The 19,106-nt window shown below is 39.2% G+C and overlaps 1 protein-coding gene across 1 annotated transcript in view; it reads right to left on the reverse strand.

Moving 5' to 3' along the window:
* The window catches only part of PCLO (piccolo presynaptic cytomatrix protein), a 371,035-nt gene that overhangs the window by 178,338 nt on the left and 173,591 nt on the right, over positions 1-19,106 (reverse strand). The window contains exon 4 of the mRNA XM_058657508.1: positions 15,778-16,476. Coding sequence (XP_058513491.1) covers positions 15,778-16,476 — 699 coding nt within the window. The remainder of the gene's footprint in view (positions 1-15,777; positions 16,477-19,106) is intronic.

A 19,106-nucleotide genomic window follows, 5' to 3' on the forward strand; every position in this document is an offset into this window, starting at 1 on the left:
TAAAAAGAAAATAAATCTTAAAAAAAAAAAAAGAAAATAATCATTCAAAAGTATTCAAAATTCTGGTAGTATCACTATATGTTTGTGGAGTAAACCAACAGGTGGGATCTCTCTACTGCTCTACCCTTTCAAAGAAGTAAAATTTCATGAAAGTCATAAAAAATGTTTACGTTCTATAAGGAAGGCTGCATTGTCTTAAAGCAATGTATTAAATAGACATTAAAATGCATTCTGCTTAAATACATAGGTAAAAATAGAGATCTATAGCAACATTACTTATATGATTGGTAAAATAACTATATTTATTTATGGGGTATAATATGATACTGTTTTAACTGCATAATAATTGATCTGGGTAATTAGCATATTCATTACTTGGAACTTATTATGTATGTTGAATACATTCAAAAGTCTCTCTTTTAGCTGTTTTGAATTACAAAATGCACTATGATTTTTTTTTACAGATTTTATTATTATTGGAAAGCCGGATATACAGAGAGGAGGAGAGACAGAGAGGAAGAGCTTCCATCCGATGTTTCACTCCCCAAGTGAGCCACAACGGGCCGGTACGCGCCAATCTGATGTTGGGAACCTGGAACCTCTTCCGGGTCCCCTAAGCAGGTGCAGGGTCCCAATGCATTGGGCCGTCCTCAACTGCTTTCCCAGGCCACAAGCAGGGAGCTGGATGGGAAGTGGAGCTGCCGGGATTAGAACCAGCGCCCATATGGAATCCTGGTGCATGCAAGGCAAGGCCATTGACCACTAGGCCACGCTGCCGAGCCCCAAAATGCACTATAATTAACAAATTCACCATATTGTGATGAAAATTTAAAGTAAAACAGACATTTTTCAAGTATATTTCAGGAATAATTCACTTTAAATACATCTTGAAATATAGGAGCAGATAGAGACAAAAAATGGAAACAAACAAATGAAAACATTACATTATAATGACATGAATGACACAATTAACCAGTAAGTGAGTAAAATAACATAGCTAAATAAAAAGTTAAGAATCACCCAAAGTGATTGGGATTGTACTAAGGATTGCTAAGAGGGATGAATAATCGTAACAATGACAAATAGATATACTAGAAGTATCATAGAATAAATGCTGTATGTAATGGTTGCAAACACAGGCTTTATTATCAGAACTGAATTATAATATGACTTTATCACAGCTCTGTAGCAATGTGAACTTGAACATGGAAATCCAGTTTCTATTTCTCTCTTTCTCTAATAGATTTATTTATTTGAAAGGCAGAATTACGGAGAGGCACACACACACAGGTTGGCAGAAACATTGACCTGTGCATCCACTCCCCAGATGGTTGTAACAGCTTGAGTGGAAGCCAGAGCTTTCCGAAAGTCTCCCATTTGGGTACCAGAGGCTTTACAAGTTGGATCATGTTCTACTGCTTTCTCAGCTGCCCTGGCAAGCAACTGGAATGGAAGTGGGAGCAGTCCGGGTACAAAGGCAGCATGCATACGGGATGCCAACACACAGGTGGCAGCTAAAAGTACCACGTCAAAATTCTGGCTCCCAAGTTTCCGTATCTTTATACTAGATATTGGTGGTCATTTAGTATAGCAGTTAAAATGAGTGACTCTCCTTGTTGGAGCTCAGAATGGAAGATAGATTGTACAGACAAGGCTGGGACCACAGCACAGTGTCAAAGGGGCTGGAGAGTAGTGAGCCAGGAGCTGGGACTATGGATACCATGGTAGAAGCCTAGCACAAGAGCCTAGGACTTAAACTTGCTGGTTGCAAATGAAGAACTGGGTACTAACACAATGAAAAAAAATTGACCTGCATAGTGACGGACAACATTGCATAGAAACCAGCCCTAAGTAGAAGAATCTGAGAAGCAGAATACCAATGATCAAGAGCAAAAGAAGACGCATGTTACTGATGTTTGGCCCACAATGGAGCAAAAGCCTTTGTCAACCTCAGAGATAACTGAGGAAGACATTGAGAAAATGGGGGGAAAATAACTTTTTTTTTAATTTTATAAAAATTAAAAGCTTTTTCTCAACAATGAGAAGCACATAGAACAGTGCAAGGAATTTAAGGAATATATTACACAGGAGATAGCACCACTGAATCAAATGGAAGCTGATATATAAGAAATTAAGAAAACAATGGAGAAATTAATGCACTGGGACCCTGCACCCGCATGGGAGACCTGGAAGAGGTTCCTGGTTCCCGTCTTCGGATTGGCGCAGCACCGGCCGTTGCGGCTCACTTGGGGAGTGAATCATCGGATGGAAGATCTTCCTCTCTGTCTCTCCTCCTCTCTATATATCTGACTTTGTAATAAAATGAATAAATCTTTAAAAAAAAAAAGAAAACAATGGAGAAATTAAAAATTCAGTGGAAAGCCTCAATAACAGACTGAGTAAGGCAGACAAAACAATCTCAGAATTGGAAGACATTTCCTTTAATAATGGGGAAACAATTAAAAAGCTGGAAGTGGATTTCAGTGAAGCAAAAAAAAATAATAATAAAGAAAAGAAACAACAACAACCAAATAACTATTCGAGAATTAAGACACACTGTTAAAAGGCCAAATATAAGATTTATCGGAATACCAAAAGGCACAGAAAGAGAAGCTGAGTTTAAAAACATATTCACACATCTGGATGTTAGTCTCCATTTCACAGCTACTGTACATACCCTTAAATGAAAAAGTCATAATACAAAATCAACAAGAGAAAGAAAAATAGAAATTTACAATGCCTGAAGTTAAATGACATGTTACTAGATATGACAGTCTCCATTACACAGCTACTATACATCCCCTTAAATGAAGAGCCACAAAACAAAATCAACATCAGGGAGAAAAAAGAAATTAACAGCAACAAAAAGTTAAATAACATGCTATTAAATGACTAATGTGTAGCTGAAGAAACGAAAATCAAGAACCTTCTTGAAGAGAATGATGCCACTGCGTGATCTACGAGTCACTGAATAATTTAATCAGAAGAAAGCGTTTTGAAAAGATGAAACCAACAGAAAACAACAAAACCCATGTGATATTGTTTCCACTGATCTTTGTTGAAGTGCGTCGGGATGCAGTGTGGTATGCATTTCTGTTTCCAGACAAAGATGGACGTACAATGAAACTGTTCGCTATATCTTGACAATAGGATGCTGGACTCTCTGCCATTGTCCATGCCCGCAATGATAGACATATGATTGTGTATGAAGAACTATACTTTAGTAATGATATGGAGGAACTAGGTGGGGGGGGAGGGTTTTGGGGAGCGGATAAGGGAATATGGAGCTGTATCATAATGATGGCAATAGTAATAAAATGTATATATATAAAAAACATATTCAATCAAATAATAAAGGAATACTTCCATTATTTGGAGAAAGAATTGGGAAACCAACCAACCAACCAAAAAACCCCAATTGGGTTGACCAAAAGCTATCTTCACCATGACATATAACCAAGTTCCCTTCAGTTGAACACAGGGAAAAGATCCTTAAATATGCATATGCAAAAATCAATTAGCATATAGAGCAATCCCAATCAGACCCATTACTAACCTCTCAGAGGACATTCCAGATTTTAAAGGAGAAAAATTGTCAGCCCAGAGTAACTTCCCAGTTTGCCTTTGTCTTTGAAAATGAAATAAAATTTTTCCACAGTAAAAAAATAGTTCAAGAAGTTTACTTCTTCCACACCTGTTCTACAAATGACGCTTCAATATGTCCTCTTGACAGAGAAAAGGAATGGCAACCATCAAAACCAAAGGTACATGTGGAGAGCATCCCAGTAAAAGAACAACAGAAGGTTAAATTAAAGAATGAACAACCCATTGCTAAACTCACAGGACAAAATTACTACCTAATCATATTAACCCTGAATGTAAGGGGCTTAAACTCATCAATCAGATGTCAGAGATTAGCAGAGTGGATCAAAACACAAAAACCCATTGTTCTGTTGCCTTCACCAGACATCTCTCTCCAATAAAGAGCAACAGAAACTAAAGTGAACGGATGGAAAAAGATATTCCAGGCGAATGGAAAGGAAAAATGAGTCCATGCAGTCATTGTTATACCAGGTAATATAGTCTTTGATGTGAAAAATATTAAGAGATGAAGAACAATACATAATGATCAAAGGATCTAGTCAGCGGGAAGAGATTACTGCAATAAATGTACACACACCAAATGCCAGGGCACCTAGCTACATGAAACAAATAGTGGATTTAAAGGGGAAAATAGGCTTTAATACAATAATATTGTGTGAGCTTAATATTCCATTAACATCAAAGGACAGATTTATAGGACAGAAGCTCAGGAAGGAAACAATAGAGTTCACCCAGACACTAAAGCAAAAGGACTTAACTAATACCTACAGAACCTTTCAGCCTACACACACAGAATACATTTTTTTTTTCATCAGTACATGGAACTTTCTCTAGGATTGAGCATGTTATAGGCCACAAAGCAAGCCTCAGCAAATTTTAAAAAATCTGATTTTATACTATGTATCTTCTCAGACCATGATGGAATGAAACTGGAGACCAATACCTCAAATGCCTCAGAACACAAGCAAACACCTGGAGACTGAACAATATGCTACTAAAAGAAAAATGGCTTACAGAGGAAATCAAATGGGAAATTTTTTAAAAAATTGCTTGAAATCAATGAAGGCATCAACACAACACAACACAACGTATGGGACACGACAAGGCAGTGTGAAGAGAAAAATTCATCTCAATCATGCTTATGGTAAGAAATCAGAAAAGCACCAAGTAAATGAGCTTACCATACATTTGAAGGAGTTAGAAAATCAACAGCAAAGCAACCCCAAGTTTAGCGGGGAAAAAAAAGAAGAAATAATCAAAATAAGGGTGGAAATAAACCAAGTAGAAACTAAAAGAACAAATACATAATATCAATGAATCAAAAAGTTGGTTCTTTGAGAAAAATCAATGAAATAGATATCTCAATAGCCCAACTAATCCAAAAAAGTAGGGTGAAGACAGAAGCCATTAGAATCATAGATGTAAAAGGAAATGTAACAGCTGATTCCTCAGACATACACAGAATTATTAGGAACTATTACAAGCAACTATATGCCAACAAATCAGAAAACCTAGATAAATGGATAGATGTTTTTGACACTTAAAATCTATCAAAACTGAATCATGAGGCAATTCATAACCTAAAAATGACTTACACCAAGGACTGAGCCTGAACCAGTAATCAAATCCCTCCCAACCAAGAAAAGCCTTGTCCAAGATGGCTTCACTGCAGAATTCTACCAGACGTTACAACAAAAACTTACCCCATCGTCAACAAGCTTTTCCAAATAGAAAAAAAGCCCATCCTTCCAAACTCTGTCCATGAAGTCAGTATCACCCTAATACTTTAACTACCAAAACCAGATGGAGACAAAGCAGAAGAACTACAGACCAATATCCCTGATGAACATAGACAGAAAAAATCCTCAACAAACTACTAGCCAACAGGACCCAACAGTACATCAGGCAGTACATCAGGCCTTTCCACTAAGAGCTGGAATGAGACACGGATGTCCGCTTTTACCACTACTAGTCAATATACTATTTAAAGTCCTTGTCAAAAGTATTAGGCATGATAAAAAAAACTAAAGGTATTCAAGCTGGAGCTGAGGAATTAACTTTATACTATGAAGGTGGCATAACTCTATATTCTCTACATAATGGAATTTGGCAGGGTACCAGGATACAAAATTAATCCATATAAATCGATGGTTCTAGTATACACAATAAACTCCATGGCTGAGAAAGAAATTCTAAGTACAGTCTCTTTTAGAATGGCAGAAGGGAATCTCAAATACCTTGAAATTAATCTAACCAAAGATGTGGGATACCTTTAGAATAAAAAGTACAATACACTAAAGAAGCAAAGGGATATATTAAAATACAGAGAAACCTAACATTTTTCTAAATCAACATCATCAAAATGTCCATATTACAAAACGCTATACACAGATTCAATGTGATCCTAATCAAAATTCCAACAACATTCTTGTCAGAAACAGAAAATACAATACAAAAGAACATCTGGAAACACAAAAGACCATGAATGAATAGCCAAAGTTATCCTAAAGGATAAAAACCAAGATGGAAGAATCACAATTCCAGACCTCAAGACATACTACAGGGCAGCGGTCATCAAAACAGTCTGATACTGTTACAGAAACAAAAAAGACAAATGGAACAGAACAGAGACCCCAAAAGGGAGCCCATACATGTTGAACCAACTAATCTTTGATAAGAAAACTGAAAAGAACCCAGGGAAACAGTCTGGTGTCTTCAACAAGTGCTGTTGGGACAACTGAATAACAGGCTGCAAAACTAAGAACCAAGACCCGCACGTGTCACATTATACAAAAATCAGCTCTAAATGGATCAAGGACCTAAACCTGCACCCAGAAGCCATAAAACTATTAAAGGAAAACTTAGGAAGCCTATCCAAGATGAAGGAATGGGGGATAGACTTAGAAAAGTCACCCAAGCCACAGGCAGTTAAAGCCAAAATAAATAAATGGGACTACATTGCACTAAAAATCCTGTACAGCAAAGGAAACAGTCAGGACAATGGGGTAAAATCTTCGCACACCACACAACTGATTTCCAAAGAGCTTCAGAAACACAATGACAGCAAAACGACCTTGTGAAGAAATGGGTGAAGGAAATGAATAGATACTTTTCAAAAGAACAAATTCAATTCACGAATAGAGACACAAAACATGCTCAGGCTCCCTAGCTGTCAGGGAAATAAGAATAAAAATCACAATGAAGTTTCACCTAACTCCAGTGAGATTGGCCCACATTCAGTACTCTACTAATTGCCCCTGCCAGTGTGGATGTGGGGAGAAAGTTAGCCTTCTTCACTGCTGCTGCGAGTGTAGGCTAGTACAACCACTATGGAAGCTAGTATGGAGAGTGTTAATATAACTGGAAATTGATCTGCCATATGACCCAGGTATACCACTGCTGGGAATACTTCCAAATGAAATGAAGTCTGCATATAAGAAAGGGATCTATAAACCAATATTTACAGCAGCACAATCTACAATAGCAAAGACATGGGAACCACAATGATGCCCATCCAAGGAGGACTATGGTACATTTGCTCCATGGACTACTGCTTGGCCATGAAAAAGAATGCATATTGTACCACATGAACCAAATGAGCCCAAAAGGACAAATATTCTATGTTCTCTCTGATATAAGGCAACCTTCATGCAAAATATAAGATCAACAGCCCTTTCAATATTGTTTTTGCTACATCTCATGGGTTTTGATATATTTGGTTTCATTTTCAATCATTCAGAGTTTTTGCTCTTTTGGGTACCCAACAGCATCCTTTGCATCAGAGAGGTCATTGAATTTTTCAGATTTCTTCAGCGACACATTGGTCATTCAGTAGCACATTATTTAACTTCATGTTGCAAATTTTCTATTTTTTCTCTCTCTGTTGTTGATTTTATTTTTTTGTTTGTTTGTTTTCTGCTTTTCACTTAAGTGGAGATGTATAGTGACTATGTAGTAGAGACTGCATCCAGATGAGAATATACAATGTGCGTGATGGACTCCCAATGAAACTGTTGAATGTAGGTTGAATATAGGATGCTGGACTCTCTGACACTGTCCATGCCTGCAATGTCTAGATGCATTTCAACAGCACAATGTGAATTTATGACGGATTGTGAAGGACAATACTAGGGAAGATAGTGGGGTGGGGGCACATGTATTGGGGAGGAGATAAGGGAAATCCCAGAGCCTGTGGAACTGTAATATGGAATAAAAGAGTCAATAATTAAAAAAAATAGTAATAGTAAAATAAGATGCTGGCCCCCCCATCTGAGGCTCAGTCTCCTTGTCTCCCTCCAGTTGTAAATAGTAGAAGGTCTCCCTAAAGCGGATCCTGATCCTATCTCCTCCTTTCTGTATGTCACTTGGTAAATGGCTCTGTTAATCCTTCCTTTTGACTTTCTTTAAATTTAATTAACATAAGAAAAACAATCCTGCAGACCCTTAGTTTCTCCCTCAAGAGAGTGATTAAACAGCTTCACAAATCCTGGTCTTGGTAGTGAGAGAGCTTTGACACCCTGGGTTTTTCCTATATTAAGTCTGTGTGTTATTAGACAAAGTGCATCACCGTAAAAGCATGGATCATGGCTGCATTGTAGCTTTTTTTTAAAAAAAGATTTATTTCATTTTTATTGGAACATCAGATATATAGAGAGGAGAAAAGACAGAGAGGAAGATCCTCCATCTGATTATTCACTCCCCAAGTGGCCTCAATGGCCAGAGCTGAGTCAGACCAAAGCCAGGAACCAGGAGCTTCTTCCAGATCTCCCATGTGGGTGCAGGGTCCCAAGGTCTCTGGCTGTACCAGTCCCTGACTGCTTTCCCAGGCCTCAAGCAAATAGTTGGATGAGAATCGGTGGGGCCTCTGGGATTAGAACCAGCGCTCCTATGGGATCCCTGCATGTGCAAGGCGAGGACTTTAGCTGCTAGGCTACCGTGCAGGACCTGGCTGCATTGTAGTTTAATAAAATCATTTCTGCACTAAGCATATTCTCATCGTTCATCAATCATACCACGGCCTCTTAAGTAAGCAAATTTCAACTATATTAAAGGAATATTAATACTGCCCTAACAACACTTTTCTTACCAACAGTTGTGTAGATTAAATGTGACAGAAAGTACATCATACCACACAGAATAGTCAGCCATAAATTTAGAGTTTTTTGATCCGAAGCCAATGCTGATTTAACACCTCATCAACGTAGGGAGTTCAGTGTCCGAGGTGACTGCAGTAAGGCAAGAACAAAAGGACTTCTGGCCGCCAAAGTGGCCCAGAGATTCTAGTGGGAGCGCTTTCATAAGATTGAAAAGAAGAGCCAGATCTGATAAAAACACAGAAAATTGAATGCGATTTGAAAGGGTGGGGGAAAAACCCCCAAAATCTACATTCAGGTATCACACCAAGGCATATTTGATTTTTAACTTCACATTTGGGAAGAACATTAGGGGTTACATAAACGTTGTTTTGGAGTAATAGTGCAGAATTTGAAAAACCAAGTAAACTCATTCAGACAAGATTATATATTATGGGGTGCACAAACTCTACCAGCTATGTAAAATGACCCTGATGGAAGAGGTAAGTATTTGACCTGCTGGCCACAGCTCCACTTTAGGGTGCTTGGCTCTCATTTCTGGCTCTGTCCTCACTTGTGGCTTCCTACCAAGCTGCTTCAATGGAGCCAGCATCCACGTGAGGAACTCAGACTGAGTTCTGGGATTCTGTTTTAGCCTGGCCTGGCCCTGACTGCTGTGGGCATTTGGGGCAGCGAAATCAGTAGATGGGAGGGGTGTGTCTATCTCTGTATGTCTTACAAATAAAATAATACTAATAAACATTAAATGTCCCTTAGACGATGAGAAAAGAAATTAAGCATCTGAATGTTTAAAATCAAAAATGGTAGAAAATAAACTAAGGTTTACTGACATTTAATAAGTAGACTGACATCAATATTGTCTTTCTTCTAGTCGGTTGATCACATTATCTGTGAGGCAACTGCTTCATTTGGTCAGCTGTATATTTGAAGCTATGATTGAATCAGGCAAAGTTTTGCTTATATTACCTGAGTTCAACTAAATCTATTTTCTACAATGATAATGGGTGAGACAAAAGATTATTGCACAAAATTAATGTGTTGATAAAACTAACATTGAAAATACATCAACATGAAAACTGAGAGTTTTCGTATTTCTACAACCATTTTATCGCCCATATAACATTAAAAAGAATGAACAATGAAGTAAATTGGAAGTAACACATAATGCTGAAAAATGTTTGCCATCAAAAAATGTGTTCAAAATCTATCCACATCTATTATCATTAATACTTTCACACTAAATACTTTATGTGCTTTGGTATTACAGTCATTGATACGTCACAATATTAAACTTCTATAATTTTTTCAGTTTTTGCAGGCATTTCAAAAAATCCCTAGGAGGGTGAGAATTTGCCATCACAATTGAATCCTCACTTGGGATGCCAACATACATGTTGGAGTTCCTGGGTTCATGTACTGGTTATCTTTTTCCAATTCTAGCTTCCTGCTAACATACATGATGCAAAACAGCAGTTACAACTCAAGCATGTGGCTCAATGGATCCATGTGGGAGATTCATGGAAAGAAAAAAAAACAAGGAAAACAGGTTGATTTAGACGCAAACATGTTTGAACCCCACGCAGTCTTCTGCTATAATTTGGATTTTCCTCCTCATGACGTTTTTCAGCATGTTATAAAAGTCTCTCAACTTACAGAAGAAATTTTTGATTTTTTTGTATCTCTATATTTAATAGTAAAAGACAAGGAACATATAGATCATCTGGGGAAGTTTTCCCACCATGGAAAGAGGTAAAGTTGTAAGTTGAAAACAAGATGGTGAAAAACAAAAATGTACTTTTTTTTTCTGTCAGCAAATATTGTTGGAAGGAATACATAGACACTTTGGGGAAATCTAGGAAAAAATAGTAGAATAAATTAAACAGCAAAGTTTGGTAACAATAGAATCAAAGTACAGATGTATCTGAAGTTCTTTGGTTATAACATTACCTATTGGTGTTTAAATAATAAAAAAGTTAAGGAATTACTATTGTGAGCTCATCAATATAAATACAAATGTATCAATAAAGACACAAATCCAAACACTGACCTATTTAACAAAATCATATATTGAATAAATGCCCACAATGATTGGAGTTGGGCCAAGCCACAGCTGAGGCCAGGCACTTCATCTGGGTCTCATACTTGGATGAATACAGTTGACTACAGTGGTTGTCACTGGTGGGAACTTAAAACCAAGATCCTCGCTAGGAATCAAACCAGGCAACCCACTGTGGGTGCCTTTACACCACTAAATGCTGGATTCCTTTTTTGAAAGAATACATTTGCAGAGATGCCAAGTACATATGGAATTTAGCTCCTGAATTTCTGTAAGTGAACTAAAATTAGAGTGCCTCACAGGTGGGTCGTGACACAACAGAGTGTATATTAACGAAACCTTTATACTTGGTAGAATGTTGTTAATATTTTGCACTGAGTTAAAGAATAACTGTGATGGAGAATGCAATTAAACGTTGCACGATGTAACATAATGAACTGTTCTAAGCAGAAATAGCAGAGGAAAAGTGGCTATGAGAAATCCACTATTTGTTAGACACCTAGGAAGAATGTTAACATGGGCTATCAGCAGTAAGCTATGTTTTGGGCTTCTGTGGGAAAACAACAGTCCATTGCTTTGAGAAACACATGACATGGAAACAGTCCTCTGGAAATGCATATTTGGAATTCATCCTGTGACCGTGCTATATAATGTGACACACCTGTCAAGCCTGTCGCATCCTCTTCCGTAACAAACTTCCGAAGCAGAACATTGACATACGTGTTGACGGTTTTTCAGATGAAGAACTTAAGAAGGGACTGCTTCACAGAGAGATATCAAGAGATAGTGCAAGAGACAGAAGAGAAAGAATGGTAGGAGGAGAAGAGAGGAGAAGAAAAGAGAGGGGAGGGAAAGAAGCAAGGTGGAGGAGGAGGGAGGCGAGAAGAGGGGGAAGAGGAAGAGATGCCAACAGCAAAGAGAAGGGACGAGAACACAGAGTCCCTATTGCTGCTTCCCTCTCCGCATGCTTGATCTGGGCCTGCTTGGAGCCAGGGGCACAATTCAGGTCTCCCAAGTCGCGGGAATAATTTCATTACTTGAGTCATCGTGGCTTCATTCCAGGATCTACATTCACAGGAAAAGTGGGGGCCAGAAGCCAACAATTGAGCAAGACACTGTAATGCAAGCAGAGGGCACCCCAAATAGTAGGCTAAATGCCCACTTTCTAGAATTATTGAAAAGATCATTGTTAAACATGTTTTCTCTTAAAAATAGACAATTTGTCCATCATTCTGCTATCTAAATGTATCCTGACATTGTAAGTATAGACACCTGTGGACTTGTGTGTGTTTCTTTTTTTTTTTCAAAGATTTATTCATTTTTATTACAGCCAGATATACAGAGAGGAGGAGAAACAGAGAGGAAGATCTTCCATCCAATGATTCACTCCCCAAGTGAGCCGCAACGGGCCGATGCGCGCCAATCCGAAGACGGGAACCTGGAACCTCTTCCAGGTCTCCCACGTGGGTGCAGTGTCCCAATGCATTGGGCCGTCCTCAACTGCTTTCCCAGGCCACAAGCAGGGAGCTGGATGGGAAGTGGAGCTGCCGGGATTAGAACCGGTGCCCATATGGGATCCCGGGGCTTTCAGGGCGAGGACTTTAGCCGCTAGGCCATACCGCTGGGCCCAACTTGTGTGTGTTTCTGAAGGACTAAAATGTTATACTAATACAGAGGAAATCAGTGTCTGGAGCGGGGAGGATTAAGGAAGACGAGGGAAGGGAAATCACTGAGCCTCCATCACTGGTACTGTATCATAAAAGTTTCTAAAACAGAAAAAAAAATTGTAAAAAAAGATACACAATTCGGGGTCTGCCATCATGGCATAGCCGGTTAAGCCCCTAGAAGAGGTACTGGCAGCCCATCTGGGTGAGTTTATGTCCTGGCTGCTCTGCTTCTGACCCAGCTCCCTAGTGGTGCACCTGAGAAAACAGGGGAAGATGGCAGAAGAGCTTGGGCCCCTACATTCATACTGGAGACTCTTAGTGGCTGGTTCAACCTGGTCCAGCCTGGGACATGTGATCATCTGGGGGGTGAATCAGCAGATGGAAAGTACCTCTGCCTCAGTTCCTCTAGGACTCCGCTTTTAAATGCACACGCACACAAAATGTTTTTAAATGCACAATTTCTGAGAGTTAACTGGAATAGTTTTTGGTCATCAGGAAAAATTAACGTTTATTTATAAAATGTGCTTTTTAAATAACTGGTTTCCATTGCCATGGTTGGAAAATAGGTTGCAAGATTTGTTGCACAGACTTTGATCCACTTCTTCTATTTCTAAGAAATAGTTGTGAATTGTTTATTTATTAGAAACATCAAATGTCAAAATAAGCTTCACTACCAAGCTGGATATAAAATAACTGCAATAAGCTTTACATCATTTCTTTTAAATACTAAAGCATAATCAAATAGTGCTCACTCTAAAATCATTCACCACTTAGTGAAAAAATTGATCTACATTTAAGATGTAAAATATAATTTTAATTTCACTAATTCTTATTCTCTGTTTTTCGAGAAGTTTCTATAATGTATTAGTAAAATACTGCAATTTATACATAACTCAATACATGTAGACTAAAAGCGTAGTTAGCCAAGAAAACAAGAAAATCAAGGTGTAAAATAAACATGTACAAATGCATCTGATGATATCTAGTTTATATTTAAAACACAGCCGAGACTCAATAGGAACTCTGAGAGATGGAGAAAAATCTGAGCCCTGGCCAATTAGACACCATCTGACATCTGTATATCAGAGATGAGACAGACAGCAGGTGCAGTGAGAAGTGATTACATTACTTATATCATTGACACAAGTTCACCAAAGCTGTAAATAGGGTAGTGGCCTCGGGAGCAGGAGCTTACAGACCAGAGTGTGGAATTCTGGTCATGAGAATGTAGAGCCCTCTAAAGATGAGCCCCTGGGAAAGCAGAGAGAGGTGAATGATGGTTATCACCAACAGAAATAGAAAATCAGAAGCAGAAAACGCTTCCACAGAGAGCTGAATGAGAGTTGAATTTACAGTGAGTTCTGAAGTAGAAATACCGACTGACAATGTCAAAATGAGATGAAATAAGGCAGAGAGCTGGAGACCACACTTGGGCAATGCTATGTGCCTATCTGGCAGCCAGAGGTCTGCTTTCCCAGGACGTACCTGTCCTCACCAGGAATCTGGGGGATGGTAACAAATAACAACTCCCTCTTCCAACGTGGGAAGAGGCAGGCTGGAAGGGGATCCTTCATCCTTAACCTCTACCCCACACCCTCACGCCCCCATTTCCACCGCACACATATCGCTAGACAAGGACAAGATGGTGTGCCTTCTCCCCGCTATGTTTTTTCCTTCCTGGGTCCCTTCTCTCGAAAATGTGTGTGTGTGTGTGTGTGTGTGTGTGTGTGTGTGTGTTCCTCATCCTTTTACTAAACATTATCACTATGTGTGTCCTATTTCTACCTGCACTCAGAATGCTTCTCTAGGTAAAAACCAAGCCTGGAGTAGGATGTTAGACCAAACTCATTCACATGAAAAAGAGACATGGACTATCAACGGTGGATTTAGCAATTTCCCATGTGGATTCTCGTGCAGAAAAAAAAAAAAAAAAGAGTAGGTCTCAAAGCAAAGCATTTGGCAAACAGAAATAATGCAGGTAATCTGTGAATGACTAATAGACATTTGATTAAAAAGACAAACAGAGAATTAAAATAGGAGATTCCTGAGAGTGATGGGTTCCCTCAAAGGGGGAAGCCATGTAAGGCAACAGAAAAGGCATCATGTTTAGCAAGAACAGACAATGAAACAATGGGTTGTTGTTACTGTTGGTGGCATCCAGAGCCAATCATTATATATAAGATATATTGCAATCTTATTTTTTGACTGATGAAATTCATTTATGACAAATGACTGAGATTACTGATTTTTTTTTTAATTATTTTTTATTGGCCAGTCAGATTTACAGAAAGACTTGCATCTACTGCTTCACTCCCAAAGTGACCACAATGGTCAGAACTGCATACATCAGAAACCAGGAGCCACGAGCTTCATCTAGGTCTCCCATACGGGGTGCAGGGTCCCAAGATTGTTGGCCATCCTCTCCTGCCTTAGTAGGCCACAAACAGGGACCTGGAAGGGAAGTAGAACTAGGACATTAACCAGTGCCCATATGGGATCTTGGCAAGTGCAAGGCAAGGATTTAGCCACTAGGCAACTGTGCCGAACCCCTATAATCCTTATTTTAATTTTCCTGTTAATCAACTGCTCTCTCCTCTGAATTAAAGTTTCAATTACATATAATGAGCAGTCTCTTGTAATTCAAAAAAAATCAGAGCTCCCCTAAAAATGATGCAATTTCTTAAAGAATATACATTTCTTCAGTTTATGCTTAGATTATAAGTAACCCTTCAGAATCAAACATGCTGAACAAAATCCTTAGTGTAAAACATCACATTGAAACCACACTTAAAACTAAAAGAAACTACTTTGTAACATCTCAATTTGATGTTCAACTAGATTTATAGCCACAAATAATTTTTGTTTCATTTTGCAACCACGCAAATGATCACAAACTGGGCTTTCAAATGATCACAAACTGGCTTTCAAATGGCTGTGCCATTTTTGGCGAAACTAAATATCTAGGCAAAGAAACCTATTCAAAGATACATTGTTGATATATTGTTGATATATTGAGGATACTTACGTCTATTCCTTAGTAAAAAAAAAAAAAAAAAAAGGAATAACTAACAAGTGTGGGAATGTTTTCTTTGCATCCATATGATTTTAGCAATTGTTTGACAGGCAGGAGTCAGAAAACAAACTTTATATTTGCATATTTTGAAAATCTGATGAAGTTGTCAAAAGGCTAAATTCTTCCTTTTACTAGCCATTACACTTGTGGATAATGCCCATTCACAGGTTGAAAAGTCTCACTTGCATAACTACCAAAGATCAATCCATATCTCTGGGTTAAAAATAAAAGTTGTTCTTTCCACACAAGACATTGCACAGAGCTACAAAGCCAGTCGGGACTTACTGTTTTCTCTTTCCCGGGTTCCACCTGATCGGGTTTGCCCATGCGCACCAGCAGTGGCTGTTCCGGTGGTTTTCCGGCCATCTGATCATCTTCCTTAGGCGACGTCTGAGGAGCACCGCACGGCAACCCTTCCTTCTGCGGTTGCAGTTCCTTCTCCTCTGGTCCAGGCCTGGGTGCCTTTCTTCCCTCCTGCTTTTCCTCAGTAGGGTGAACCTGGGTTGTCGGTGCTTCACGCATCTGCTCCTCTTCTGGGATTGATGTCTTTCCTTGTAGAGGCAATTTTTTGTCTTCGGCGGATGGCTTTTGGTCTTCAGCGGGTGGCGCTGCTTCTTTAGCGGGTGGCTTCTGGTCCTCCCGGAGCAGCTCTTTTTCTTTCAAGGGGAATTTTTCCTCTTGGAGGCCCAGGGTTTTGTCTTTCTCTTGGGTAATTACTTCTTGCTTCCGATCTCTGATTACCTGAGGGGACACTTTGGCGCTTGCAATTTCTTTTACTTTTTCAGCTTCTGTTTTTTCCTCTTTCTCCTTCTTCTTGGCAATTTCCCGGGGAGAAACTTCTGTTTTCTGTGAGGGTGGCTCTGTGGAGAGAGGCATACGGGGCGCTTTGGGTCCTGTTGGTGGTGGCGGCATCTTTCCCATGTCTCCAAGCTGGTCTGATATGGCTCTCTGGGTCTGGCAGTTTAAACAAAGCCATTCTTGAATCTGCAAATGAAACAATAACAAGCAGTTTAAGTACATTATATTGCATCTATTTCAGTGCTTTTACCCAAGTAAATATTTGTTCTCTAATCAATGAAACGATGACTTGGAAAAAAAAAAAAAAAAAGATCTGCTTCTATTTGATGCAGAAAGTTAGTAGAGAAGGAAGGGGTTGGGGAGACAGGAAAAGATCTTCAATTTGATGGTTTACTCCCAAAAGGTTGTAATGGCCAAGACTGGGTCAAGATAAAGCCATGGGCCCAAACATTTGGGCTATCCTTCGTTGCCTTTCCAGGTACATTAGCTGTGAGCTGGATGTAAGCAGAGCAGTCAGGCTTTGATGTTGCCCATTAGAGCAGTGATGGTGGAACAGAATGAGGAGAGGCTAAAACAGCCAAAGAAGGAGTAGCCAAGTTGAATCAGGGAGGGCGCAATCCTGGGAAACAGGGGAGGACAGTCCAGTGGCAGGGGACACTTGGAGACCTGTGGACACAAAGAAGCAGCAGAGGCATCAGAGTGGTATTGCTGTGACCAGACACCCCAGTAATGATGGATGATTTGAGCTCCATTGGTGGACAGGTAGGAAGGGGAGTTTACCGGGAATTCAGGAGTTGAATCCAGACATATAACTGAGCATCCTGCTGATTTGCTTAATCCAGCCCTGAGCATAAGCAGAGTTGCAGAGTACAAACATTCAGCTGCAGGAATACGGTGGGTTTCATAGCCCAGACCCCCATCAGTGCCACATGGGGCACGACTGTGTGTACTCAGGCAAGACCTGTGTGTACAGGGTACGGGGCTGACAGAGAGTGACACAGTGCAGTATTAAGAGGCAAGTTCATGTCAACCAATGCCAATATCAAAAAATTAGAAAAATATCAAGTAAATGGGATAACCATACATTTACAGGTGCTAGAAAAAGCAGCAAAGCATCCCAAGATTAGCAGGAAAAAGGAAATAAATCAAAGTAAGGGAGAAAATAAACCAAGTAGAGATGAAAGAATAATACATAAGATCAATGAATCAAAGAACTGATTCTTTGAGAAAATAAAGAAAATAGATTCCCCAGTACCCCAACTAATCAAAAATAGGATGGAAAATATGAATCAAAAGAATCACAGATGAAAAAGGAATTATAACACTGGACACCTTGGACATACATAGAATTAGACAAAACTATTATACATCAACAAATCAGAAGATCTGCAAGAAATGGAGATTTTTGGACACATACCATCTATCAAAACTGAATCATGAGGCAATTACCAAAATAAGCAGATCTATAACTTGGATGAAAATCGAATCAGTAAATAAATACCTCCCAACCAAGAAAAGCCCTGCACCAGATGGCTTCACTACTGAACTCTGTCAAAAGTTTCAAGAACACACTCCGATTCTCCACAAGCTTTCTCAACCAATAGAAAAGGAGGCAATCCTTCCAAACTCTGTTCATGAAGCCAATATCACCTTAATACCAAAGCAAGATAGACACAACAGAAAAAGAGAACTACAACTCATATCCCTGATGAACACAGACACATAAAATCCTCCACAAACTACTAGCCAACAGGACCCAACAGTGTATCAGGCAGATCATTCACCCGACGCAGGACCCAACAGTACATCAGGCAGATGGTTCACCTGAAGCAGGTGGGATTTGTCCCTGACATGCAGGGATGGTTTAACGTTCACAAAAAATAAATGTGATATAGCACATCAACAAACGAAAAATACGAACCATACAATCATCCCAATAAATGCAGAGAAGGCATCTGACAAGATCCAGCAAAACTTCATGCTAAAAACCTTAAGCAAGATAGGCATAGAAGGAACATTCTATTACACAATTAAAACAATACATGAAAAGCCCAGTGCCAGCATCATACTAAATAGGGAAAGCCTGGAAGCCTTTCCACTAAGATCTAGAATGAGACAAGGATGTCCAGGTTCACCACTGCTATTCAATATAATATTAGAAGTCCTTGCTAGAGTTACTAGGCAAGAAAGAAACCAACACATGTACAGCCAATTAATCTTTGACGAGAAAACTGAAAATAATCCACAAATGCTGTTGGCACAATTGGATAGCAGCATGCAGAAGTCAGAAGCAAGATCTTCACCTTCCACCTTATACAAAAAGCAGCTCTAAATGGATCAACAACCTAAATCATCACCCAGAAACCATCAAACTGTTAGAGGAAAACATAGGATATCTATATCTTGGACACACTCTCCAAGATATAGGAATAAGGGAATACTTCTTGAAAAGTTATCCAAACCACAGGCAAAGCCAAAATAAACAAATGGGACTATATCAGACCAACAGGCTTCTTCACAGCAAAGGAAACAATCAGCAAAGTGAAGAAGTATCCAGGAGAATAGGCGGAAAATCTTTGCACACTACCTGATAGGAGACTAATATCCAGGATTTACAGAGGTTCAGAAACTCACTGTCAGCAAAACAAACATGATCCATGCCCACAATGAAGGAATCATGACTGCATATGGACTGCACTACTTGTAACAATGTGGAGGAATCCAACATGGGGAGGGTGCTTTTTGGAGTGATCGCGGGAATCCCAGAACCTATGAACTGTGTCATAAACTAAAATTTTAAAAAATGTAAAAAAATG

Source organism: Ochotona princeps, chromosome 32 (assembly GCF_030435755.1).
Source record: "Ochotona princeps isolate mOchPri1 chromosome 32, mOchPri1.hap1, whole genome shotgun sequence".
Classification (NCBI taxonomy): Eukaryota; Metazoa; Chordata; class Mammalia; order Lagomorpha; family Ochotonidae; genus Ochotona; species Ochotona princeps.